At 49.6% G+C, this 26,331-nt stretch overlaps 1 protein-coding gene across 1 annotated transcript in view; it reads left to right on the top strand.

The window, feature by feature from the left end:
• Window positions 1-26,331, top strand: part of QSOX1 (quiescin sulfhydryl oxidase 1) — a 79,362-nt gene that overhangs the window by 46,016 nt on the left and 7,015 nt on the right. The window contains exons 3-7 of the mRNA XM_073571354.1: window positions 1,509-1,557; window positions 4,328-4,424; window positions 7,098-7,188; window positions 17,749-17,894; window positions 17,974-18,105. Of these exons, the coding sequence (XP_073427455.1) occupies window positions 1,509-1,557; window positions 4,328-4,424; window positions 7,098-7,188; window positions 17,749-17,894; window positions 17,974-18,105 (515 nt within the window). The remainder of the gene's footprint in view (window positions 1-1,508; window positions 1,558-4,327; window positions 4,425-7,097; window positions 7,189-17,748; window positions 17,895-17,973; window positions 18,106-26,331) is intronic.

The raw sequence follows: 26,331 nt of genomic DNA, 5'->3' as shown, positions 1-26,331 counted from the left end.
CACCACACATAAAAAAGAGGGTGGACAAAAGTATTGGCACTGTTCGAAAAATCATGTGATACTTCTCTAATTTGTGTAATTAACAGCACCTGTAACTTACCTGTGGCACCTAACAGGTGTTGGCAATGACTAAATCACACTTGCAGCCAGCTGACATGGATTAAAGTTGACTCAGCCTCTGTCCTGTGTCCTTGTGTGTACCACACTGAGCATGGAGAAAAGAAAGAAGACCAAAGAACTGTCTGAGGACTTGAGAAACCAAATTGTGAGGAAGCATGAGCAATCTCAAGGCTACAAGTCCATCTCCAAAGACCCGAATGTTCCTGTGTCTACCGTGCCCAGTGTCATCAAGAAGTTTAAAGCCCATGGCACTGTGGCTAACCTCCCTAGATGTGGACGGAAAAGAAAAATTGACAAGAGATTTCAATGCAAGATTGTGCGGATGTTGGATAAAGAACCTCGACTAACATCCAAACAAGTTCAAGCTGCCCTGCAGTCCGAGGGTACAACAGTGTCAACCCGTACTATCCAGCGGCGTCTGAATGAAAAGGGACTGTATGGTAGGAGAACCAGGAAGACCCCGCTTCTTACCCCGAGACATAAAAAAGCGAGGCTGGAGTTTGCCAAAACTTACCTGAAAAAGCCTAAAATGTTTTGGAAGAATGTTCTGTGGTCAGATGAGACAAAAGTAGAGCTTTTTGGGCAAAGGCATCAACATAGAGTTTACAGGAGAAAAAAAAGGCGTTCAAAGAAAAGAACACGGTCCCTACAGTCAAACATGGTGGAGGTTCCCTGATGTTTTGGGGTTGCTTTGCTGCCTCTGGCACTGGACTGCTTGACCGTGTACATGGCATTATGAAGTCTGAAGACTACCAAGAAATTTTGCAGCATAATGTAGGGCCCAGTGTGAGAAAGCTGGGTCTCCCTCAGAGGTCATGGGTCTTCCAGCAGGACAATGACCCAAAACACACTTCAAAAGGCACTAGAAAATGGTTTGAGAGAAAGCACTGGAGACGTCTAAGGTGGCCAGTAATGAGTCCAGACCTGAATCCCATAGAACACCTGTGGAGAGTTCTAAAAATGGCAGTTTGGGGAAGGCACCCTTCAAATATCAGGGACCTGGAGAAGTTTGCCAAAGAAGAATGGTCTAAAATTCCAGCAGAGCATTGTAAGAAACTCATTGATGGTTACCGGAAGCGGTTGGTCGTAGTTATTTTGGCTAAAGGTCGTGCAACCAAGTATTAGGCTGAGGGTGCCAATACTTTTGTCTGGCCCATTTTTGGAGTTTTGTGTGAAATGATCAATGTTTTGCTTTTTGCTTCATTCTCTTTTGTGTTTTTTCATTTAAGACAAATTAAATGAAGATAATAATACCAAAGAATTTGTGTTTACAATCATTTTCAGGAAGAAACTGAGTATTATCTGACAGAATTGCAGGGGTGTCAATACTTTTGGCCACAACTGTATGAACAGTCCTACTCACCGTGTCTTTTCTTTTTTTCTTTCAGTTTTTCAAAACCTTTACCAAAAATCCACTGAATGGCATCAAGTTTCCTAGTATGTGAACTACTTTTTTTCCCCTACTCTTTTTAGATTTTGTTGTTGATTTTATAGGGTTTTTATTCCACATTTCTAGTTAGCTTTTGTCATAACATTAACACCTCTGGTACTCCCAAGCTTCAGGACAAAAAGTTGGATAGTGAACGCTTTACATGATTATTGTACATGGCGGTCCATCTAACCTGACTTTACACTTACATGTTATGTGAATTTACACTTAACTATACCGTCCATGCTACATTGATGACTAAATTAGGTAACAGGTTTGTTCAGCTAGTAAAATAAAAACAAAAACTCCTCCCACTCCTGCATGGGGCCCAGAGGCGTATCTAGGCTTTCTGGCACCCGGGGCAAGAATTTGGTTCGGCCCCCCCCCAAAGTACATATGCGACTTGCACGGTTAAGGTACTGTCACACGTAGCGATGCACCAGCGATATGACGCGGTCAGGATCGCTGTTGCATCGCTAAGTGGTCGCTAGTGAGCTGCCACACAGGCAGATCTCACCAGCGACATCGCTGGGGACGGGGGTCGCTACTTACCTGTCACACTAGGCGATCCTGCGTCCTCCCGCCCGGCTCGTTGCTCGTCTCTCCACAGGAAGCGCAGCAGGAAGCGGACGAAGAGAAACGGTCCAGGACGTTCTTGCGCGATCAGCGATAACTAGCGGGGGAGCCGGTCGTAGGTAAGTATCACACACAGCGATATCGCTAGCAATATCGCTATAACGTCACAAGTTATAGCGATATTGCTAGCGATATCGCTTAGTGTGACAGTACCTTCAGTCATGTACCCACGAGCTGCTCTCCCTAATCCTCTCAATGTTCAGTAAAAAACTGAAAGCAGGAAGAGAAGCTCGTTGTCACAGGACCAGAACGATGAAAATCTCATATGAGTGAAGTGTCCATGTGATGACACTGGAACCTGCAGGCCTCTGAATTCTCACAACTAATGCACTGCACACTTTTAGGATTCTCCCTTGCCGATGTACAGTCATGTCAGCACAAGTATGTGGTTTATATACTTCTGGCCACATTCCGACTAGACGTGCCCGGCCTCGCTCTGTTCATTTTCATTGAGTGAGGCCACACAAGTCTAGTCAGCATGTGACCGCATGTATGTAAATTACCGGCATGAGAGAATCCTAGCAGCGTTCAGTGAGCACTGTGAGAATTCAGAAGTCTGCAGTCACATAGAATGACTGCACACTCAGCACAAACCTGGACAACCCCTTTAATGTGCCTAACAAATAAAAACATGAGAATTAGTCAGTATCACAAATAATATTTACATCCAGGTACCTTATAGATGACGTCGTCTCTGGAGTTGTTCTCCTTTTCTTCTTCTTGTCCAGACACCATGATGAGTTTTCTCATCCACAGCCGTCTCTGCAGACTTCCATCTTCTCAGGTCTTCTGCAGCAAATCACATGATGCCCTTAAAGATAGAAGTGTCATTATAATGCCCCTAAATAAAAATATCTGCAATATACTGTCTCCTCACACTACCCCTCCCTCCTCATACTGTCTCCTCTAACATCCCACCTGTTCACCATACTGTCTCCTCATATATTTACTCCCTCACTCTCTATACTGTCTGCTCACACATACCCCTGACTCCCCATATTGTGTCTGCACACATCCCATCACCCTCACTCCCCATACTGTGTCCACATACATTAACCCGTTCACTCCCCATACTGTCTGCACCCATCCCCCTCACCCATCCCCCATACTGTTTCCTCATACATACTCTTCATTTTGTGTCCTCAAATCTCCCCACACACATTAAATCCCCCATCCCCACTCCAAATCCCTCACACACATTAAATAACCCCCATCCCCACTCCAAATCCCCCCACACATTAAATAACCCCCCATCCCCACTCCAAATCCCCCCACACATTAAATAACCCCCCATCCCCACTCCAAATCCCCCCACACATTAAATAACCCCCATCCCCACTCCAAATCCCTCACACACATTAAATAACCCCCATCCCCACTCCAAATCCCCCCACACATTAAATAACCCCCATCCACACTCCAAATGCCCACACACATTAAATAACCCCCCATCCCCACTCAATAACCCCCTATCCCTACTCCCAAATCCCCCCAAACATTATGTACCCCTCACTCCAAATCCCCACACACATTAACCCCATCCCCACTCCAAATCCCCCCACACATTAAGTATCCCCCATTACCACTTATTAACCCCCATCCCCACTCATTAACCCCCCACACATTAACCCCCATCCCCACTCATTAACTTGGCACACATTAACCCCCATCCCCACTCATTAACCCCCCACACATTAACCCCCATCCCCACTCATTAACCCCCCACTCATTAACCCCCCACACATTAACCCCCCACACATTAACCCCCATCCCCACTCATTAACTCGGCACACATTAACCCCCCACACATTAACCTCCATCCCCACTCATATAGACGCCAGTACAATTGTTCCCTGGGAGCCGGCACACGCACCTTCTCTGCGCCAGCTGTCAGCTTGATAGCTGACACAGAGAACCGCCGACTCTGTTCGGGGGGGGGCAGCAGAACGCAGCCGTCAGGGAGGACACTGCGGACCGCTGCATTAGGCGGACCGACTGCGCCCCCCTGCCGGCTGCGCCTGGGGCAACTGCCCCGGCTGCCCCCCCCTAGATACGCCCCTGATGGGGCCCACCGGAGGATTCTCCTGATCTCCTGCGGGCCAGTCCGAGCCTGCCTTACACTCATCCTCCTTATTTCTGCAGGTCGTGATCCCGATGACATGAGACGCTTCATCATTGATAAACTAGAGGCGCAAAAAGAGTCTCCACCTCCCGCGTGTCCTCCTCTTGAGCCAATCGGGTATGATTGTGGCGGAGCAGAAATGATGGAAACTTGTTACAAATTTGGCTCAGTTTTCATGTGTGCATTACTGTACGGTGGATTAACAGGTTTTTCTATCTTTTTAAAATAACTCTGGTATGTTTTATTAGCTAATAAATTTGGCACCCTAGACTTCTAAATGATGAGCGGTGCCCTATATAACTTTCCCTGTTTGTGGAAATCATCGATGCACTTGGAAAATAATTAGCATCCTGGACTTTATTGACTTTAGTGCGTACCATGACATTACCGAATGTGCAACTATTCCACCTCCCACCGCCACTAACCCCTGTGAATATCTGATTAGAAGGCTCCCATTGATCACTTCCCTTTTAGCAGCTTTAGACTTGGGCTTCGACTTTTGCAACAACATCTGTCACACTGCCAAAATTCCCTATGTGTCGCTGCTACATCACAGCACGATAGAAGTTTGCGTTGTGACCCTGAGGGTACCGGGACTGCAAAAAAAAAAAAAAATCTGATGCAGTAGTCTCTCTAGCAGTACCCTCAGGGCCACAACGAAACCCCATCTACTGCAAAGTAACAGCGACACATAGCGAACTTTATCACATGACCGGTTTTCTCTTATCTGAGAAAATCGGACTGATTTTGCTAATGTGATCATATTTCCTCAGATGTGGAGAATAAAAAAAAAAATTGGACATGTTCCCAGCCCCACAGATTAAAAAAATAGATAGTGCTCGTCTGATTTTTACAGTCGCCTGCATAAGCCCTTGTGTCAAAACCGGTAAAACAACCACAGTGTGTGAAAAATCCCTCAGGCGTTAATCTACTATATAATTGTCTAATTCTGTCTGTCTGTCATGGAAATCCCACCTCGCTGATTGGTCGCGGCAGTTAGGCCACGACCAATCAGCAACAGTTGCTTAGTCTTCGCGGCAACACGGCCGCATTGCTTATTGTACAGGCACATTACAGCCGTTAAAGGCATCACTGCTGCGTCGCTCATTACACAGGCACAGTCCTGTACATATTCTGGAGTACAATACGTTAGGTAACTGCAGAACAGTGACTGCAGCTCTGGATGTAACTTGCGTACAATACATTAGGTGACAGCAGAACAGTGACTGCAGCTCTGGGTGTAACTTACGTAGGTAACTTACTAGGTGACAGCAGAAAAGTGAATGCAGCTCTTGGTGTAACTGGAGTACAATATATTAGGTAAGATCTGAACAGTGACTGCAGCTCTGGCTGTAACAGGAGTATAATACATTAGGTAAGAGCAGAACGGTGACTGCAGCTCTGGGTGTAACTGGACTACAATACATTAGGTAAAAGCAGAATGGTGACTGCAGCTCTGGGTGTAACTGGACTACAATACATTAGGTAAAAGCAGAACAGTGACTGCAGCTCTGGGAGTAACTGGAGTACAATACATTAGATAACAGCAGAACAGTGACTGCAGATCTGGGTGTAACTGGAGTACACTACATTAGGTAACAGCAGAACAGTGACTGCAGCTCTGGGTGTAACAGGAGTACATTAGGTAACAGGAGTACATTAGGTAACAGTAGAACAGTGACTGCAGATCTGGGTGTAACAGGAGTACATTAGGTAACAGTAGAACAGTGACTGCAGATCTGGGTGTAACAGGAGTACATTAGGTAACAGTAGAACAGTGACTGCAGCTCTGAGTGTAGCTGGACAACAATACATTAGGTAAAAGCAGAACAGTGACTGCAGCTCTGGGATTAACTGGAGTATAATACATTAGATAACAGCAGAACAGTGACAGCAGCTTTGGGTGTAACTGGAGTACAATACATTAGGTAACAGCAGAACAGTGACTGCAGCTCTGGGTGTAACTTGAGTATAATACATTTGGTAAGATCTGAACAGTGACTGCTGCTCTGGCTGTAACAGGCGTCTAATACATTAGGTAAGAGCAGAATGGTGACTGCAGCTCTGGGTGTAACTGGACTACAATACATTAGGTAAAAGCAGAACAGTGACTGCAGCTCTGGGATTAACTGGAGTAGAATATATTAGATAACAGCAGAACAGTGACAGCAGCTTTGGGTGTAACTGGAGTACAATACATTATGTAACAGCAGAACAGTCACTGCAGCTTTGGCTGTAACTGGAGTACAATACATTAGGTAGCAGCAGAACAGTGACAGCAGCTCCGGGTGTAACAGGAGTATAATACACTAGATGGTGGCCCGATTCTATCGCATCGGGTATTCTAGAGTCTCTGTTAAAATAAAAAATAGTTATATACTCACCTTCCGATGACCCCCGGACTCTGTCCCTCCTCTCACCACGCTCCCGGCATCTTCCGGTCCCAGTAATGCTTAGTGAGAAGGGCCGGAGATGACGCCACTCTCGCGAGAGCGCGACGTCATCAGCGTTGTTTCGCGCTAAGCATTACTGGGACCGGAAGATGCCGGGAGCGTGGTGAGAGGAGAGAAAGAGACTGGGGGCCGTCGGGAGATGAGTATATCACTATTTTTTATTTTAACAGAGACTCAGGAATACCTGATGCGATAGAATTGGGCCACCATCTAGTAGTGTATATTTGTCAATTCACAATGTATACGATTTATTATTTGTTTTGCTATTTGTACACCGTCTCAGTATTTTATTACATGATTTGTGCTGTGTTATTCACAGTATATGTTTCTCTTTCAGCACCCCTGAGGTTGACTATTTTTTTCAGAATAATGATGAAGCCTACCTGGCTTTGATTTTTGAACAACCTGAAGACTACATGGGAAGAGAGGTAAGGACTCCCAACACTAGACATGTGTAAACCTGTGTTATTCTGTAGTATTAAAGAGACAACCCCTGACCATATTGGGGTATATGGGTGTGATATCAGGGGTCACCCAACTGAGACCCACCTTTGAGCCAAAATAAAGAGGTTCTCTAAGGCAGTGGTCCCCAACCTTTTTTGCACCGGGGACCGGTTTCAAGCAAGACCATTCTTCCATGGCCCGGCAGGGCGGGGATGGAGGTGTGGCAGGGGCGGGGCTTTGGTCATAAGGGGGCGGGGCTATGGACACGGTTGTAGTGTAGCAGTGCATACTTATAATTAAATAACATTTATAATGTGACTCAACTCACCATAGGTTTTGAATAAGTGCTCCATCACCCCCTTCTCCCCATCATTGCCTTCACCCCATCACTCCCTTCTCCCCATCATTGCCTTCTCCCCATCACTGCTGTCTCCCCATCATTGCCTTCACCCCATCATTCCCCTCTCCCCATCATTGCCTTCACCCCATCACTGCCATCTCTCCATCATTGCCTTCACCCCATCACTGCCATCTCTCCATCATTGCCTTCACCCCATCACTGCCATCTCCCCATCATTGCCTTCACCCCATCACTGCTGTCTCCCCATCATTGCCGTCTCCCCATCATTGCCTTCTCCCCATCATTGCCTTCTCCCCATCACTGCCATCTCCCCATCACTGCCTTCACCCCATCACTCCCTTCTCCCCATCATTGCCTTCACCCCATCACTGCCGTCTCTCCATCATTGCCTTCACCCCATCACTGCCATCTCCCCATCATTGCCTTCTCCCCATCACTGCCTTCACCCCATCACTGCCTTCTCCCCATCATTGCCTTCTCCCCATCATTGCCTTCTCCCCATCATTGCCTTCTCCCCATCATTGCCTTCACCCCATCACTGCCTTCACCCCATCACTGCTGTCTCCCCATCATTGCCTTCTCCCCATCATTGCCTTCACCCCATCACTGCCATCTCCCCATCATTGCCTTCACCCCATCACTCCCTTCTCCCCATCATTGCCTTCACCCCATCACTGCCGTCTCTCCATCATTGCCTTCACCCCTTCACTGCCATCTCCCCATCATTGCCTTCACCCCATCATTGCCTTCACCCCATCACTGCCATCTCCCCATCATTGCCTTCTCCCCATCATTGCCTTCTCCCCATCATTGCCTTCACCCCATCACTGCCATCTCCCCATCATTGCCTTCACCCCATCACTCCCTTCTCCCCATCATTGCCTTCACCCCATCACTCCCCTCTCCCCATCATTGCCTTCACCCCATCACTCCCTTCTCCCCATCACTCCCTTCTCCCCATCATTGCCTTCACCCCATCACTCCCCTCTCCCCATCATTGCCTTCACCCCATCACTCCCTTCTCCCCACCACTCCCTTCTCCCCATCACTCCCTTCTCCCCATCATTGCCTTCACCCCATCACTCCCCTCATGGCCTTCTCCTCATGTCCCCATCTCCTCCAGGGCCAGGCTACACAAACACAGACCAACACACACACACAGACATACATGTACACACATTATACACACACACACACAGACAGACATACATATACACACAGACACCACCTCTCTCCTCTCACCTGTCCGCCGCCCGCGCTTCCTCGCTCTGACACAGCAGCGGCCGCGCTCTCCTCTCTGTGTCAGTCAGAGACAGGAAGCGCGGGCGGCAGGCAAGAAGCTGGACGGGTCCTTGCAGCTCCGCTCCTGCTATTCCCTCTTGCAGGCAGCGGAGCTGCTTGATCGCTCCCTGCCCGCCGCTAAGAACTGCTGCGCGCCGCCCCAGCCCCCGCTATGCCACTGACCGCCCCTGGCTCCCCTTGTGTCCGCGGACCGGCAAGGGCACTGCAGCGGCCCGGTGCTGGGCCGCGGACCGGCGGTTGGGGACCCCTGCTCTAAGGGTACCATTACACTAAGCGACGCACCAGCGATCCCGACAACGATACGACCTGGAGGATCGCTGATGCGTCGCTATGTAGGGTTCGAGCAGGCTCACAGGATGCAGTGACGAGACACGAGACTGAATGTGGGGTGAAATAAACTTTTATAAGTTTTAAAGCCGCAAGGGCTAAAACTGATTAAATCAGACAAAACGGGAAACACTTATTTGTCCTCGCAGGGACTCGTAAAACAACATTAAAAAAACAAAAAGGGTCCTTATTTTCTCTATAATACACTTAGCCTTCCGGGCGTCGCTCGAGTTCACGACCACTCAGGGGTTGCAGATGTGGCTGCCTTGTAATCCACGACTTCCCGGAAGGACTTGTGCTTGTCCAGCCCCGAAGAGACCAGAACGATGGGGCGCAGCAGGCCCTTAAGAAACTGGACGGTGGGGCGCAACGGGCCCTGTAGTAACCGGAACGATGGGGCACAACAGGCCCTGAAGAAACCGGAACGATGGGGCACAACAGGCCCTGAAGAAACTGGGCGGTGGGGCGCAACGGGCCCTGAAGAAATGGGGTCGGTGGGGCACAACGGGCCCTGAAGAAGCTGGCACGGTGGGGGCACAACAGGCCCTGAAGAAACTGTTCAGGGGGTCAATCTCCCAGGCGTCCGTTTAGAGGCGCTCGTTCCCCAGCCAGGTCATGACGCAGTTTCAAAAAAAAGACATAAACGTTAACAAATTCTGCTCAGTGTCCCCTCAGTAACCGGGACGGGCTCTGCGGCCGCTTATAGCGAGGTGACGTCCCCTGAGGTCGGTGATGACGGGGCCGCAGCTGTGGGAGAAGACAGGGGGGCAGTGTCCTGGCCACTGTACCGGATTGCTGTGTCGTCGCAGCGGTCGCCTGAGATCCCGGTCCTGTCACACCACGGAGGGAATCAGCGGCCGTCACTTTATCTGAATCTTTGCGGGGGGAAACTCCCGGGGAGAGTCTCTTACGCGTCAACCTTCGGTCAGTCTCAAATTTCCCTTTTTCAGTCTCCTGCCTGTCTCTCTTTTCCACACCGTCAGTTGCCACAGTCCTCTCTCTGCCGCACGGCTTCCTCTCTCCTGTCAGGCTCTCTGCCAACTGCCACCTCAGCGCGTCCCCTGCTCCTTTTACCCTCGCCCCGCCCCCTGTTGCCCTGACAACTTCAGTCGCATGTCTCCCTTTGTAATCCCCCTGATGTGGTTTCTTCAACAACCCTGATGGCGGTCCCCCTGGTTTCAGCCCAATCACTGTATGGGGGTCCTCCTCCCCACATTCCCCCACCCTGTAAGCTCGCCAGTCCTCGGGCGAGGCTGTTAGTCTATTGAGATTGGTCTGTAAAGGTGTCAATATTTGTTGCCATACGAACTGGTCTTGTTCATACCGTTCGGGGGGTTTGCCGGCTGTTGACCGCTCGGAGCGTCTAAGTTCGACTGGGGTGGAATCTTCTGGGGTGGTGGACGTCGGTGAGCTGCAAGATGCCGGTGGGTTAATTGTGTCAACTGGCTCATTATTGGGTGGAGGGCCCTTGGGAACTGGAGGGAAATCCTCGTCGTCTGAGTCCCAGCATATGGACTCCGGTTCGGATGTCCTCGGGACGGGTTCCAGTTGCTTCGGGTCGGAAGAAATACACAGGCGTAACATATTACGATGCACAATGCGAGTAGGCAGTGTTTCATCCTGCTCGGGCTGTATTTCGTACACAGGTCCTTCTGAATGGATACGGCGTAGTACCCGATAAGGACTCTCTTCCCAACGTGACTCCAGTTTATTCTGGGGGCGTTGATCTAGTACAAGCACACGGTCCCCGCTTTGGAGATGGGGAGGGGAGGTTGTATTCTTCCCGGGGTGTTCCCAGTCTTGAAGTTTGGTATGTACAATTCGGTGAAGAGTTTGCAACCTGTGGCGATGATTTCGGACCCAAGACGACACTCCGGTCCAGGGCCGAGGCTCTTCGGGGTCCAACTCTACCTCCGTGATCCCTTTACCCTCTCGTCCGAACAGCAGGAAATAAGGAGTATAGCCCGTTACTCGATGTACCCGATTATTATAAACCCACACTAATTCAGAAACATATTCAGGCCAACGAGCTTTCTTGTCACTCTCCAGAGTGCGTAGCATTTGAATCAATGTCCGATTAAATCGCTCACAAGCCCCATTCCCTTGCGGGTGATATGGTGTGGTCCGGGATTTATCAATCCCATAAAGATGATGTAGTTCCTCCATAACTTTCCCCAAAAAACATGCTCCCTGGTCGGAATGTATGCGCTGAGGACAGCCGTACACTTGTATAAAATTTCTGCAAATTGCGGAGGCGGCTGACTCCGCGGTCTGGTCTCGAGTAGGGTTGACCACAGCGAATTTAGTGAAATGATCCACCATGACGAGGCAGTGTTCGTATCCCTGGAATGTGGGACCAATGTGCAGATAATCCACCGTCAAGAGCTCCAAGGGTTCTGAAGTCACAATCGTCTGTGTTGCGGCCCTCTGAGCAGGCGGTTTGGCCAATTCACATAAGCGGCAAGTACGACAAACTTCGTCCACAACAGCCGACAAGCGTGGGTGGTAAACTTTCTGTTGTAACCATTGCAAAGTCTTTTTGACTCCAAAGTGGGCCCCTTTTTCGTGAGCCTCTCGAGCCAGTTCGTGTAGTTGAGCTCCGGGCGTAACCACCTGCCAAACAGTCGTTGAGGTTGTTTGCGAAGTGATCTTATGGTACAGTAATCCCCTTCGGATAATCAGTCTCTCCCATTGTCGCAGCATCAGCGACAGGTCTTGGGTCAAAGCTTGTCGTTGAGTATCAGTGGGTAATTGACCAGCGGCGACCCATGTCCGGAGAAGTCCAACTTCTTCATCTTCTTGTTGCTGTTGTATCCACTTATTACGAGATTGTTCCAAGATGCCCCTTTGGGCCTCTGGGGAAGATACTTTTGCATCAACATTGGTGAGCACGGCAGCGGTAAGAGCGAACGGTATTTCCTCTCCTTCTAATTCTTCGTCTCGATTCTGTCCAGGAGTTGTATGTCGAATCCTAGAGAGAGCATCTGCATGAACATTCTCGGCCCCTCTTTTGTAAATAATCTTGTAATTGTACTTCGCCATTCGGGCCACCCATCGCTGCTCCAAAGCCCCCAACTTGGCGTTTTCCAAATGAGCCAGTGGGTTATTGTCAGTTCGCACTACCACCTCGGAGCCCGCTAGGTACTCTGCGAATCTCTCCGTCATAGCCCACACCACTGCGAGGAGCTCGAGCTTAAAAGAGCTGTAATTGTCAGGGTTACGCTCGGAGTCATGGAGTGAACGGCTTCCATATGCGATCACCCTTTCCCGGCCATCCTGAACTTGTGACAACACAGCTCCTAGCCCGTGAAGACTCCCGTCAGTGTGCAGGATGAACGGCTGAGAAAAATCCGCATAAGCCAACACTGGGGCATCCGAGAGTGCAGCCTTGAGATCTCGGAAGGCCTCTTCCTGAGGGTGTTGCCACTGGATTTTTCGCCCATTGGCCCCAGCGGGAGCCCCCTTCAGCAGGTCATGTAGGGCTCGAGCTCGACATGCAAAATTCTTTACGAAACGACGGTAATATCCAGCTAACCCCAGAAAAGCCCGCACGTCTTTCACCGTCTCGGGGGTAGGCCATTCCTGGATAGCAGCAATCTTCTCCCGGGATGGCCTCACACCTTCTGCCGAAACGACATGACCCAGATACTCAATCTGAGAGCGAAATAGGTGACATTTCTGAGGCTTCACCTTCAACCCGTACTTTTGCAGCCGGCTGAGTACCTGTCCCAACCGCTTCAGGTGGTCCTCGAAGGAGGCGGCATAGACGATGATGTCGTCCAGGTAGATCAACGTGGCCTCAAAATTGAGATCCCCTAGACATCGCTCCATCAATCGCTGAAATGTCCCGGGGGCGTTGGCCAGCCCGAATGGCATTCGATTAAACTCAAACAGTCCCATGGGCACTATGAACGCCGTCTTAGCTCTGTCCTCTTCTGACATAGGCACCTGCCAGTACCCACTGGCCAAGTCCAGGGTCGAAAAATATGTTGCTTTACCCAATGCAGACAGAGATTCTTCTATGCGGGGCAGTGGGTATGAGTCTTTAATAGTGCAAGCATTCAATTTACGATAATCAACACAGAATCGTAGTGTACCATCTTTCTTCCGGACCAACACGATGGGGGCCGCCCAAGGGCTTTGACTTTCCCGTATCACCCCTTTTTGTAGCATCTGAGCCAGCAAAGTTTTCACCTCCTGATAGAGTTGTGGCGGGATCTGTCGATATCGTTCTCGGATAGGGGCCGCTCCTGCTGTGGGGATCTCATGAGTGATGGCGGTGGTACACCCAAAGTCGTCCTCATGACTAGCAAATACTTCATGGTACTGTCCCAGCAATGCTTTTACTTGTGAAAGTTGGGCCGCAGTTAGTCCAGAAAGCTCGGCCCGCATCTGCTCCAAAATATTTCGGCCCTTCTCTTGTGTCGAGACTTCGTGGGCCTGTAGGGTTCGTATTGTTACCTCCCCAGGATCCTCGGGGTGTACTCGTAATTGAACCGCAGCAGCGGGCAGCACTTCTTCTAGAGGCTTTACTAGTTTGGCCAGTACAGTCCGTGCTTTCAGAATGATATCTCGGTCTTCAAGGTTAACGCAGCGGACCAGGGCGGTTCCTTTTCGCACCGTAGCGAGGGAACGGGCCACCAGTATGCCAGGAGGTAAGTGCTCTGAGTGACACGGCTCCACCTGCACCTCTACGCCTTCCAAAGGTATCGGGGCCCGAATTGGCAGGGCCACCACTGTCTGTCCAGGAGGCAGCACAAGCAGGGGTGCCGCTGTCGCGATGACCTTGCCCAGAGCCTCACCCTCCTGGCAGTCCCGATGCACCCGCGCACCTCGCACCAGCTGCTGGAATACCTGTCCCTGAGCTGTGCGAGAACCCCACTGCTTCAGTATCCTTTGTGTGGGATCATTAAGCAACAGGTTACCAAACTCTTTTAAAATATTCATGCCTAGGGTGACGGGGTGTCGTTGATCAGCTTCTCCTTGAATCAGCACCACCCCTCTGCGGCCGAGGGGTTTACCGCACAACGTCACCTGCACCCACACTACCCCGGCAACCGGAACCGGCAGTTGGTTGGCGGCTACTAGTCTAATCATGGGCCCCCACTGAGGCCTTGCTGCCTCCGGAAAGTTTTGTTGAAAGTACGCTGCGGGCATAGTGGTTACTTGTGACCCAGTGTCCACCACACACCGGACGGCCCGGCCCTCTACTTCTGCCCAAACTTCAGGACACTTTGCTACCAAATCTTCGGGACTTCCACCACCCCTAGTTGTGGTTTTCGGCTCCGAGCGGCGTCCCCCCAGCCCGGAGCCCTTTAGTTTAATGGCCGCCGGGGTGGGTATCTCCCACGCCGCGGACACTCTCGGGCGAAGTGGCCTGGTTCTCCACACTCATAACACCGGGCCGGTAGAGACTGACCACCTCGCGGAGAGCGTGACCCCCAGGGACCGGGATTAGCACTGGGTCGTCCAGTCTCCGGTTCGGTTCTTCTCTTTACTTCAGCCAACTCGCTCTTTATATTTTTCAATTCACGCTTCATCTCCTCCACCCATTGAGGTTCCTCAACTGTGTTCGAGGAGGCCTCCACACCTCGGACCTTCCCCACGGGGACCGCCATCCCCTGCTCTTGCTCCTGAACCCGTGCCTGACTTCCCACTTCTGAAAAGTCGATTTGGGGATTCATTCTGATCCGTTCCCTTAAAGCCTGCTTTATCAGTGGATCTCGCAGTCCAGTCACCAGTAGGTCACGTAGGGTTATGTCAACAGGTCCTACCCCTACCCCATCTTTTCTTTCAATAGCCGTATGCAACTCTTGGAGTACATTCATATACTGAGTAATCGTCTCCCCCTCTGCCTGCATCCGGCTAAACAGTCGGGTCCTTAACTCTCCCACATTAGTGGGATCCCCGTGGGTCTGTTCCATTATCTGCAACACCTTTTCAAAAGTGTTGCGGTGCCCCGGGGGTTTCAACATCACTGACCTCCGCACCTCCCCGTCTAGGGCCATGAGTGCCACTTCAGCTTCCAGGTCAGGGGTCATTGGGTGCATCCGAAAAAGCCCCCTCATCCGCTCTGTCCAGCTCCATAGCATAGTATTTGAGCCAGAGAATCTAGGCAGGTTGTTCAACATGGCCCCCAATGAGATGCTGGTACGGGGACCCTCATTATTTACAGAGCTTACAGCTCCCCCATGTTCGGGGCTACCACTGTCCGCGCTCGGAGACTGCATCCTGCCGACTACGCCAAGTGTAGGGTTCGAGCAGGCTCACAGGATGCAGTGACGAGACACGAGACTGAATGTGGGGTGAAATAAACTTTTATAAGTTTTAAAGCCGCAAGGGCTAAAACTGATTAAATCAGACAAAACGGGAAACACTTATTTGTCCTCGCAGGGACTCGTAAAACAACATTAAAAAAACAAAAAGGGTCCTTATTTTCTCTATAATACACTTAGCCTTCCGGGCGTCGCTCGAGTTCACGACCACTCAGGGGTTGCAGATGTGGCTGCCTTGTAATCCACGACTTCCCGGAAGGACTTGTGCTTGTCCAGCCCCGAAGAGACCAGAACGATGGGGCGCAGCAGGCCCTTAAGAAACTGGACGGTGGGGCGCAACGGGCCCTGTAGTAACCGGAACGATGGGGCACAACAGGCCCTGAAGAAACCGGAACGATGGGGCACAACAGGCCCTGAAGAAACTGGGCGGTGGGGCGCAACGGGCCCTGAAGAAATGGGGTCGGTGGGGCACAACGGGCCCTGAAGAAGCTGGCACGGTGGGGGCACAACAGGCCCTGAAGAAACTGTTCAGGGGGTCAATCTCCCAGGCGTCCGTTTAGAGGCGCTCGTTCCCCAGCCAGGTCATGACGCAGTTTCAAAAAAAAGACATAAACGTTAACAAATTCTGCTCAGTGTCCCCTCAGTAACCGGGACGGGCTCTGCGGCCGCTTATAGCGAGGTGACGTCCCCTGAGGTCGGTGATGACGGGGCCGCAGCTGTGGGAGAAGACAGGGGGGCAGTGTCCTGGCCACTGTACCGGATTGCTGTGTCGTCGCAGCGGTCGCCTGAGATCCCGGTCCTGTCACACCACGGAGGGAATCAGCGGCCGTCACTTTATCTGAATCTTTGCGGGGGGAAACTCCCGGGGAGAGTCTCTTACGCGTCAACCTTCGGTCAGTCTCAAATTTCCCTTTTTCAGTCTCCTGCCTGTCTCTCTTTTCCACACCGTCAGTTGCCACAGTCCTCTCTCTGCCGCACGGCTTCCTCTCTCCTGTCAGGCTCTCTGCCAACTGCCACCTCAGCGCGTCCCCTGCTCCTTTTACCCTCGCCCCGCCCCCTGTTGCCCTGACAACTTCAGTCGCATGTCTCCCTTTGTAATCCCCCTGATGTGGTTTCTTCAACAACCCTGATGGCGGTCCCCCTGGTTCCAGCCCAATCACTGTATGGGGGTCCTCCTCCCCACAGCTACATGGCCGTCAAACAGGCTGACTTGCCCAACGATGCAGCAACGATCCATATAACGACCTCGGTGGTCTTTGGGACCTTGTCACACAGCAGCGATTCTGACGACTCCCGCCTGCGTCCATGATTTCTGAGTTGCTAACGAGGTCGCTCGTCGGTGTCAAACACAGCAAAGCGCACTGGCCAGCGGGATACCAACGATCAAAAAATGGCCCAGGACTTTCGAGCACGATCAGCAACATCGCAGCGGGGGCCTGGTCGCCGCTACGTGTCACACATAGCGAGATCACTGGCGAGGTCGCTGTTGCGTCATAAAATCTGTGACGCTTCAGCGATCTCGCTATGTGAGACGGGGCCTTAAAGGACTTCGTTCATCCTTGTATTAAATGAAGACATTCTTTTTCATTGCTTCCATCTAATACTACTATTTCCATATTGGTGCTCTTTATTCAAGTCTATAGTCGCACCCATGCGGCTCTTGCCACACAAGCAATCGCAGTTTTGTCAGTGGTTTGGTCAGTGAGCTTTGGTTGTTTAAATTGGACGGAGGGAATATATTTTCTAAATACTCAAAAACCTCAATTTAAATAATCCTTTTGTATACAATGCAAAATGTGACATGCTAAGAGTCCTGCCGGACTTTGGGTTTCGCTTTCAGCTTCTTCTGGGGTATGCCCTGTTTCACAATTTAAAAACTCCCTGATGCCACTCGATGCCTTTCAAATTAAAAACCTTATCATCATACATGGAGACAAGCAGTCAATAGAGCTGATATTACATCCTTCACATAATCCAGTGCCACTATTCTTCCGATCCCTATAGTGTATACATCTTAACTGAGCTGACCACAGCTGATCGGGGGGGGGTGCTGAGTATCGGACCTCTCGCTGATCTTATAGGTCACCAATATCAGAATAGTGGACATCCCCTTTAAGTGACCACAAGCACTTTATAGCTTACTACTTCTGTCTTTATTTTTTTGTGTTATTTTCTCTCTGCTTTTTCATCATTATTTTTTATTGAACCATGTTGAACACATGGTGGTCGTATTAAATGACAATATGTAGAGGAAATTCTGCATTTATTTTCTCCCTCAGGTTGCTCTGGACATGGTACAGTATCAGGGGGTCTCCGTAAGGCGGGTACTTAAGGACCAATCCGAACTAGTAGATCGGCTCAAGGTGTCGTCATTCCCATCTGGTTTCCTCCTGTGTAGGAATGGCTCTATTAGTAAAATTAACCTGTGAGTTTCTGCCTTTCTGGCCACGCGTATCCCCCATGTAGTTATGTTGGGTGTTTCTCATCGTATTTGTTTCTTACAGGAAGGAAGAATCTCGTGCGGCGTACACAGAATTCCTGCGGGCCCTTCCTGGAGTGACTAGGTTTATTGTTAATCTCATTCAGTGGTCCGCAAACCCTGTTGATGACACTGTGGTCCGTAGGGCTGTAAACAGGTGTGGATATATATCTCGGGAGCTTTTTTTGTCTTCTTAGTTGGACTCAACTTTTACATGATCTGTTTTTGGCATTTAGGGATTTTAGCGCTTTGTCCTGTGTTGTTCTGTTCATACTGTCCATACAGCAACAGCGTGAAATATCAAATTCTGTCTGCCTGCATCCGCCACTAGAGGGAGCATGGGAGCGTAGTGAATACAGTAGTAATATTGCGTTTAATGTACCACCCATGTCTCCCAACCTTTTTTGACCTTGACACACCCCTGTCAAAAAAAATAAAAATAAATAACATTGGAGCATCCATATCAAATAACTGCTTTGCAAATGACAAAAAAAATTATATGAAAAACTAGTTGTTTTTTTTTAATTTACACTGTACCCTACTAAATATGCAAAAGCATATACTGTACCCCCCAGATATGAAATTATACGCTGTGCCCCCTGAATAGTAAATATATAAATATATGTACCGTATATAATCATATCAGATACACCTTGTGTTTTGCCTGTTTTTATGCTGAAGGAAAAGGAAATCACAATCATAAAAAAAAATTGTGATCTTGCACTTTTCACACAGGCCACTGGGTCTGTTAGTGTCTGCTTAAGCAGTTATAAAATGTGTTCACCAAACACACACCTTTCTTCAGCTCCAGTAAACACTCTGCTTGTTATTAGACCTGTAAGCCCTGGAATGGATTGAGTACAACCTTTCCCACCCAGACTTTTTGTTGCTGCTAAATCCCGGACCCAAAATACAGTCAAATTAAAACTCTCAGTAACCTAGTGTTACTGGTACAGACTTTCCAGGAAGCCAGCCACCTCAGTGATAAGCATCTGCGATTCAGGACCTTACCTGCTGCTTTTTTACAACTCATACTTTCTGTCCTTCCAGGAAGAGTTTTCAGCAATTTCTTGATCATCAAAGGCAGAATTACAACTATCTCCTTTATACTCTGCTGATAACACAGGATCCACCAATCACAGTAAATGATGTGACAGCTCACCCCTCCTCCTCCCTTCACAATAACCTTTTCACATGCTAATTTTATGCTTCAATAAAAAAAACTAGTATGAAAGGGTCTGCGTCTTATCATTGCTGCTAATGTACATGTGCTATTTCCTGGAACAACAGAAAGTTACAGTCTAAAAATTCTCCAGTGGTCGGTGTGAAAATTGCAAGATTTTTATTTTTTGAAATAGAGATTGTGATATTGAGGGTGAAGGGTGGAAAATTTGCAAAAACTTTCAAAAATGCATATTTACCACAAAAACCCGATTTAACTAGATCATCGGATCATTTACTCCCCTTTCTAACTAGGGACATTTTTGTGTTTTATCAATTTTAATGACACTAATTTCTTCACTTTTGGAAATTGAAATAACTTTTGTGATGGTGTGATATGATATGTGTGGATGTCATTTTTTTGTATATTTCTATTTTTAACAATTCCAGTTATTTTCATAGTGTTTTTCTTATTACATTGTAAAGGGCATGTCACACTAAGCGATATCGCTAGCAATATCGCTATAACTTGTGACGTTATAGCGATATTGCTAGCAATATCGCTGTGTCTGATACTTGCCTACGACCGGCTCCCCCGCTGGTTATCGCTGATCGCGCGAGAACGTCCAGGACTGTTTCTCGTCGTCAGCTTCCTGCGGCGCTTCCTGCTGTGAGGACGAGCGATGCGTGGAGCCGGGCGGGAGGACGCAGGATCGCCTGGTGTGACAAGTAAGTAGCGACCCCCGTCCCCAGCGATGTCGCTGGTGAGATCTGCCTGTGTGGCAGCTCACTAGCGACCACTTAGCGATGTACCAGCGATCCTGACCGCGTCATATCGCTGGTCGGGATCGCTGGTACATCGCTAAGTGTGACAGGGCCTTTAGTCTACAGCCTCACTGTATCTGTCTCTTGATGACCCCCTGTAGTGCATTAATCCCTAAGGCCCTCTGTTCTCTTCTGGGAGACAACTTGTTTGACTACCCCTGGACAAGGAAGGGGGTGGGGGGAAGAACGGCAGCTGGACAAGTCAGTTCCGGTAGAGACAAGATGGTGAAAAGGCTGCATTTCAGAGAGAAGGACCCATTTTTTATCCTCTGGTGCTAGAGTTTGGATTCTCGTTTCCCTGGACATTTTATCCTGTTACTGGACTGCATTCTCATTCTGGACTATCTTATCCTTTGTGTGGTGGACTGAATATGGACCTTTTCGTATTTTTGCCTGAATAAAGGTCTTGGAATTGTTCACTCTTCGCTTGCTCTGTTGATTGTGTGATACCAGAGAAGGACCCCGTGACAACTGGTGGCAGCGGTGGGACCAACAGAGCGTAATCCAATGGAGAACCACCCACAGAGTGAGTACAGAAATTGGACTGTATGCAGTTTACAGGAGAGAGCCAGAGACCTGGGCCTGAACTACCAGGGATTGACTAAAGAGGCCTTAATCGATCTACTGGTGGGCGCTAGCCCGGCCACCTCCTCCCAGATGTCTGAAGGACGAGCACTGGAGACAGGGATCCCCATCCAGAAAAGCCAGTGGTTGGTGTGGTATGAAGAAGAGATGGCGGTTCTGGGCCCCGGCGTCTCTCAGGAGTATAAGGAGGAGGCTGCCCGCCGGGCACAGCGGAGACAGGAAGCAATGGAGCTTGAAAAAGGGAGTAACGCAATGTGGAGTGTAACCCCAACAATCCGGGAGCCTGTACGGATCACCCGGACAGAGTTTAAGCCATTTGATGAGGCTTCTGGAGATGTGGAGGGGTTCTTCAAAGACTTTGAGCAGCAGTGTGCTGTGATGGAGATGCCCCACTCTAGCTGGATGCGTTTGTTAGTGGGGCTCCTGAACGGAAGCTTGGCGGAGGCTTACCGAACCATTGATGCACTGCGGAATCTGGATTATAACATTGTAAAGCGGACTATCCTGGATTACCATGCTATCACCCCAGACTCGTATAGGGCCAAGTTCCGAGACCTCCCATGCACCACGGGGGGATCGTTTAGGATGTATGCACATAAGATGTCCGAGGCATGTCGGAGATGGCTGGAAGCAGAAAACGCCTTTACTGTGGAAGATGTTATACAGGCGTTCCTTATAGGACAATTTCTTGGTGGTCCTGTCCGGTGCTCCAGCCTTGGTGGAGGGGTGTTGATTTATTGATCTCACAAGTCTTGGGTATCCAGATGACTCTGACCCCAAGCCAGGCCATTTTACACATTGGCTTGAACGAAATTCCTCATATTCCTAGAGGTACGCTGTCACATATTTTGATAGCTGCTAGAGTGTTGACAGCGGCTACATGGAAAGATCGCACCCCCCCAGAGGTTGCAGGACTAATTGATAGAATTAACACTCACTGCCACCTTGAACTAGCACTAGGTCACTCGATGACCGCCATAATAAAAAGATCTGTCTTTGGCACCCCTGGATACATAGTAGACACTCCACGGTTGCCCCGCTCCAGCCTGCTTAGCCGTATATAATTAAGATGCCGGATATTAGATATTGGATGTTTGTTACTGTACTGCAGAACACTGAGACTTATTATGTGTACTTGCTGTTACACATAGTTCTATCGATGCCACTAATGCCTGTTCCTCCCCTCACCCCTTCCCCTCCCCCCCCCCTTCCTTTCCTGTTTTTCATTTGTCGGTCCCCACTTTCTGCTCCTTATTTTCTCCTCTCGTTCCCCTAGTTTCATATATATGGTGGTTGTAACTATGGTTGTCATTGTTTTGACTTGTTTTCTTGTTCAACCTCAATAAAAATAATTGAGAAAAAAAAAAAAAATAGAACAATGTCTTGCCAAGTGCCCTGCAGAGGTACGGGAATGGGTCCGGGAGCGCACACCGTGTACCGTGGATAGAGCTGCAGCCCTGGCCGATGAAGCCCTTACTATCCGGCCGCAATGGAGGAGGCTTCTGGACAATGAACCACGGCCTGCTCCCGCGCCCCGTCCCCCTTCAATTATATCTGCCCTTCCACCTAGTCGCAAGCCGATGACAATCACGCCTCACAATCCTAGGCCCCAACAGTTCCGACCATGACCTGGGGGTATCACAGAGAGGAGGTGTTATGGGTGTGGGCAACCTGGACATTTGCAGTCTGGCTGTCCCTCCAGGATTCGGAGGGAGCCCCACGCAGCCCCACCTCGTCCAGTGCATCTTGTACATTCCATCACACCTGAGGAAGAGCTACCACCACCCCCACCAGAGTGGACCACCAACCACGGCACCATAGATACCCCTCCTGGAGTGTACGGACTCCGGCCTCTGTCCTTTAGCTACTCAGAGCAACGGCAACGCCACCTGCAGGATGTCTTTATTGATGGATACAAAGTGTCAGGATTTAGAGACACGGGGGCATTCTTGACTATCGCTGACCCCCGTGTGGTTCGACCTGAGGCAATTTACCAGGGTCCGGGAATTCCCATTGTCCTGGCGGTCGGTGTCCGCAAATATATACAGCGAGCTTCTGTGCGTTTGGATTATGGTTGTGGAGAAAAACTGTGTTGGATTGGAGTTATGGGAGGACTTCCTGCAGATATCCTCCTTGGGAACGACATTGGGGAGTTACAGTGCCAATTTGTGGGAGCAGTCACCCGACTACAGGCCCTTCAAGCACTACGTCATCCAGACCCCACCGGGGAGCAACCACCACGAACCGCATCAGTGTCGGTAAGCAATACTTTCGCTGCTACTACATTCGGAGAGTCTTGGGACAGAGAGGAGTTTAGGAGAGAAATAAAGGGTGACACTACCTTAGCAGCCCTTAGGTGAAAAGCAGAAACTGGGCACATGGGAGATAATGGGGATGGCTTCACTCAAGAAAACGGACTGTATTATCGTGTAACATAGGCAGTGACCAGGGCAACCCTGACGCAACGACCAGGCAACTCAATGTCCCTCAGAAGTACAGGGCACAGCTACTCCAACTGGCCCATGACATCCCCTTGGCTGGGCATCAAGGGAGAAAAAGGACTGAAAAGAGACTCACCCAAAGTTTTTACTGGCCGGGCGTCTCGCAGTCGGTAGCCCATTATTGCCGCACCTGTGATGTGTGCCAGCGAATGCGGCATCCAGGAGCTCAACATAAGGTACCCCTGCAATCCCTGCCCATAATTGAGGAACCATTTCAACGTGTAGCCGTCAACATCATAGGTCCTCTGGCCCACCCCAGCAGGTCGGGGAAAAAATATATCCTGACCGTGGTGGACTATGCCACTAGGTATCCTGAAGCTGTGTCCCTGTCCAGTATTACAGCAGTAAAGGTAGCCGAGGCCCTTGTTACCATCTTTACCCGGGTAGGGTTTCCTAGTGAAATATTGTCGGATCAAGGCACTCAGTTCATGTCAGATCTGGTCCAGTCCCTATGGCATACCTGTGGTGTTCGAGCCATTCGCACCACCCCATACCACCCGCAGATCAACGGACTATGTGAACGCTTTAATGGAACCCTAAAAAATATGCTGAGGGCTTTTGTTGACGTTGAAAGACTGGGAAAAGTACCTGCCACATGTGCTCTTGCCTATCGGGAGATTTCCCAAGAGTCCACAGGGTTCTCTCCCTTCGAACTACTGTTTAGCCGGAAGGTCCGTGGGCCTCTCACTCTTCTGAAAGAACATTTGGAGGGAGACATCTCAGATACCGTAATGCCCATCGTTCCCTATGTTCTAGAGCTCAGAGACCGTCTCGCCCAACTAGCTACCTTCGCTAAAGATCATCAGCGAATGGCCCAGTCCAGACAAAAAACCTGGTATGACCGTAATGCCAGGAACCGGGAATTTATGGAAGGACAGCAAGTGCTCATGATTACTGCTTCCCCTGCCAACAAGCTTCAAGCAGTGTGGGAAGGCCCTTATCAGGTTGTCAAGAAAATTAATGACACTAACTGTTATTGCCCTGGACTCTAGTGGTCGACGACAGAAAACCGTCCACATTAACATGCTGAAAGACTACCACGACCGATCTCTGCCTGTTCTAGCTGTCTGCCACCCCCCTAGTCATACCGCCGCTGACTAGTATCTCCCAGATCTCCTCGATGTTGCCCAAGCGGGAGGATCACTGGAACAAGTGCCTCTGGGCTCCCATTTATCGGATATATAAAAGGACGATATTGTCGCCGTACTAAGGCCGAGGGCTACTGCTTTCTCCTCAAAGCCGGGGAAGACTACTCTCACCAGTCACCATGTGGAAACCCCTGGACAACGCCCCATCCAGCAGGCTGCCTACCGGGTTCCAGAGGCTGTTCAATGCATGATAAAGAACGAACTGGAGGAGATGAAACAACTGGGAGTTATTCAGCCATCTCACAGTTCTTGGGCCTCTCCTGTCATCCTGGTCCCCAAGAAGGATGGTACAACATGATTCTGCGTTGATTACAGACGACTAAATGATGCCACCAAGAGTGATGCTTATCCCATGCCCAGGATTGATGATCTATTGGATCGTCTGGCCAGTGCCCAATTTGTGACCACGTTAGACTTGAGCAAGGGGTACTGGTAGATACCCCTAACGGAGGATGCTCGGGAGCGCTCAGCCTTCATTACTCCATTTGGGCTTTGAGTTCCTGGGAATGCCCTTTGGGATGAAAACTGCCCCCGCTACTTTCCAGAGACTGGTGGATCGACTGTTACAACAATGTCAGGACTTTGCCTGTGCTTACTTAGACGACATCGCCATTATTAGCACAACCTGGGAGGAACATCTTAAACACTTGGGCATAGTGCTGGACTGTATCCTTACTTCAGGACTGACCATTCGCCCTGATAAGTGCCAAATAGGGATGGCTGAGGTGCAGTACCTCGGGCATAGAGTAGGGGGTGGGACACTAAGGCCTGAGCCTGCCAAGGTGGAAGCCATTAGCAACTGGTGTAGACCCCAGACTAAAAAGCAGGTACTTGCGTTTTTAGGAACTGCTGGTTACTATCGCAAATTTGTTTCTAATTTCAGCACCTTGGCCAAGCCCCTAACCGACCTGACCCGCAAGAACATGCCTAGGAATGTGACGTGGACGACGGCATGCGAGGATCCCTTTTCAGCGTTAAAGACTGCCCTCGTCACTGCTCCTGTCTTGGCTGCCCCAGATTACAAACGCAGGTTCCTCGTGCAGACAGATGCATCCACCTTTGGGATTGGGACAGTACTTAGCCAAGTGAATGCCGCCGGAGAAGAACATCCTGTTGCTTTTGCCAGTTGGAAACTACTGGATCGGGAAGTTGCCTATGCCACTATTGAAAAGGAGTGCCTTGCCATCGTATGGGCGCTAAAAAAATTGCAGCCCTACTTGTATGGCAGAGACTTTACAATTGTTACAGACCACAACCCCCTCACATGGCTGAATCGCATATCAGGGGACAATGGAAGATGGCTGCGGTGGAGCTTGTCCTTACAACCCTACAGCTTCTCCATCCAATACAAGCGAGGAAGCCAACACCAGAACGCCGATGGACTGTCTCGACAAGAAGAACCATAGGCTCCCCAGGCCGACCTACCCCTGCCACTGTACAAGGAATTATAAATAACTGAGCAATGTGGACTAAAGTGAGCAGGCCAGAGGTCTGTGTAGACCTCAAGGCGTGCTCACTTATTATGGGGGGGGAGAGGTTGTGATGGTGTGATATGTTATGTGGATGTCATTTTTTGTATATTCCTATTTTTAACAATTCCAGTTATTTTCATAGTGTTTTTCTTATTACATTGTAAGTCTACAGCCTCACTGTATCTGTCTCTTGATGACCCCCTGTAGTGCAGGCAACTTGGGAGGCAACTTGTTTGACTACCCCTGGACAAGGAAGGGGGTGGGGGGAAGAACGGCAGCTGGACAAGTCAGTTCCGGTAGAGACAAGATGGTGAAAAGGCTGCATTTCAGAGAGAAGGACCCATTTTTTATCCTCTGGTGCTAGACTTTGGATTCTCGTTTCCCTGGACATTTTATCCTGTTACTGGACTGCATTTTCATTCTGGACTATCTTATCCTTTGTGTGGTGGACTGAATATGGACCTTTTCGTATTTTTGCCTGAATAAAGGTCTTGGAATTGTTCACTCTTCGCTTGCTCTGTTGATTGTGTGATACCAGAGAAGGACCCCGTGACACTTTTACCTCCTATTTTTCACGACACATGGGGATGAATTTTCCTGCTATTTTTATATTCCTTTTTTTCTGATACCAGGTGAAAATTTAAAGAAAAATAGCACATGTCTTTTCTTAACATTTTTTTTTATTTTTGAC

The sequence above is a fragment of the Dendrobates tinctorius genome, unplaced genomic scaffold, assembly GCF_039654945.1.
Source record: "Dendrobates tinctorius isolate UK_male_01 unplaced genomic scaffold, ASM3965494v1 ptg000029l, whole genome shotgun sequence".
Taxonomy (NCBI): Eukaryota; Metazoa; Chordata; class Amphibia; order Anura; family Dendrobatidae; genus Dendrobates; species Dendrobates tinctorius.
Note: the sequence above shows the minus strand (reverse complement) of the source record. Positions and strands in the feature narration are given on the sequence as shown.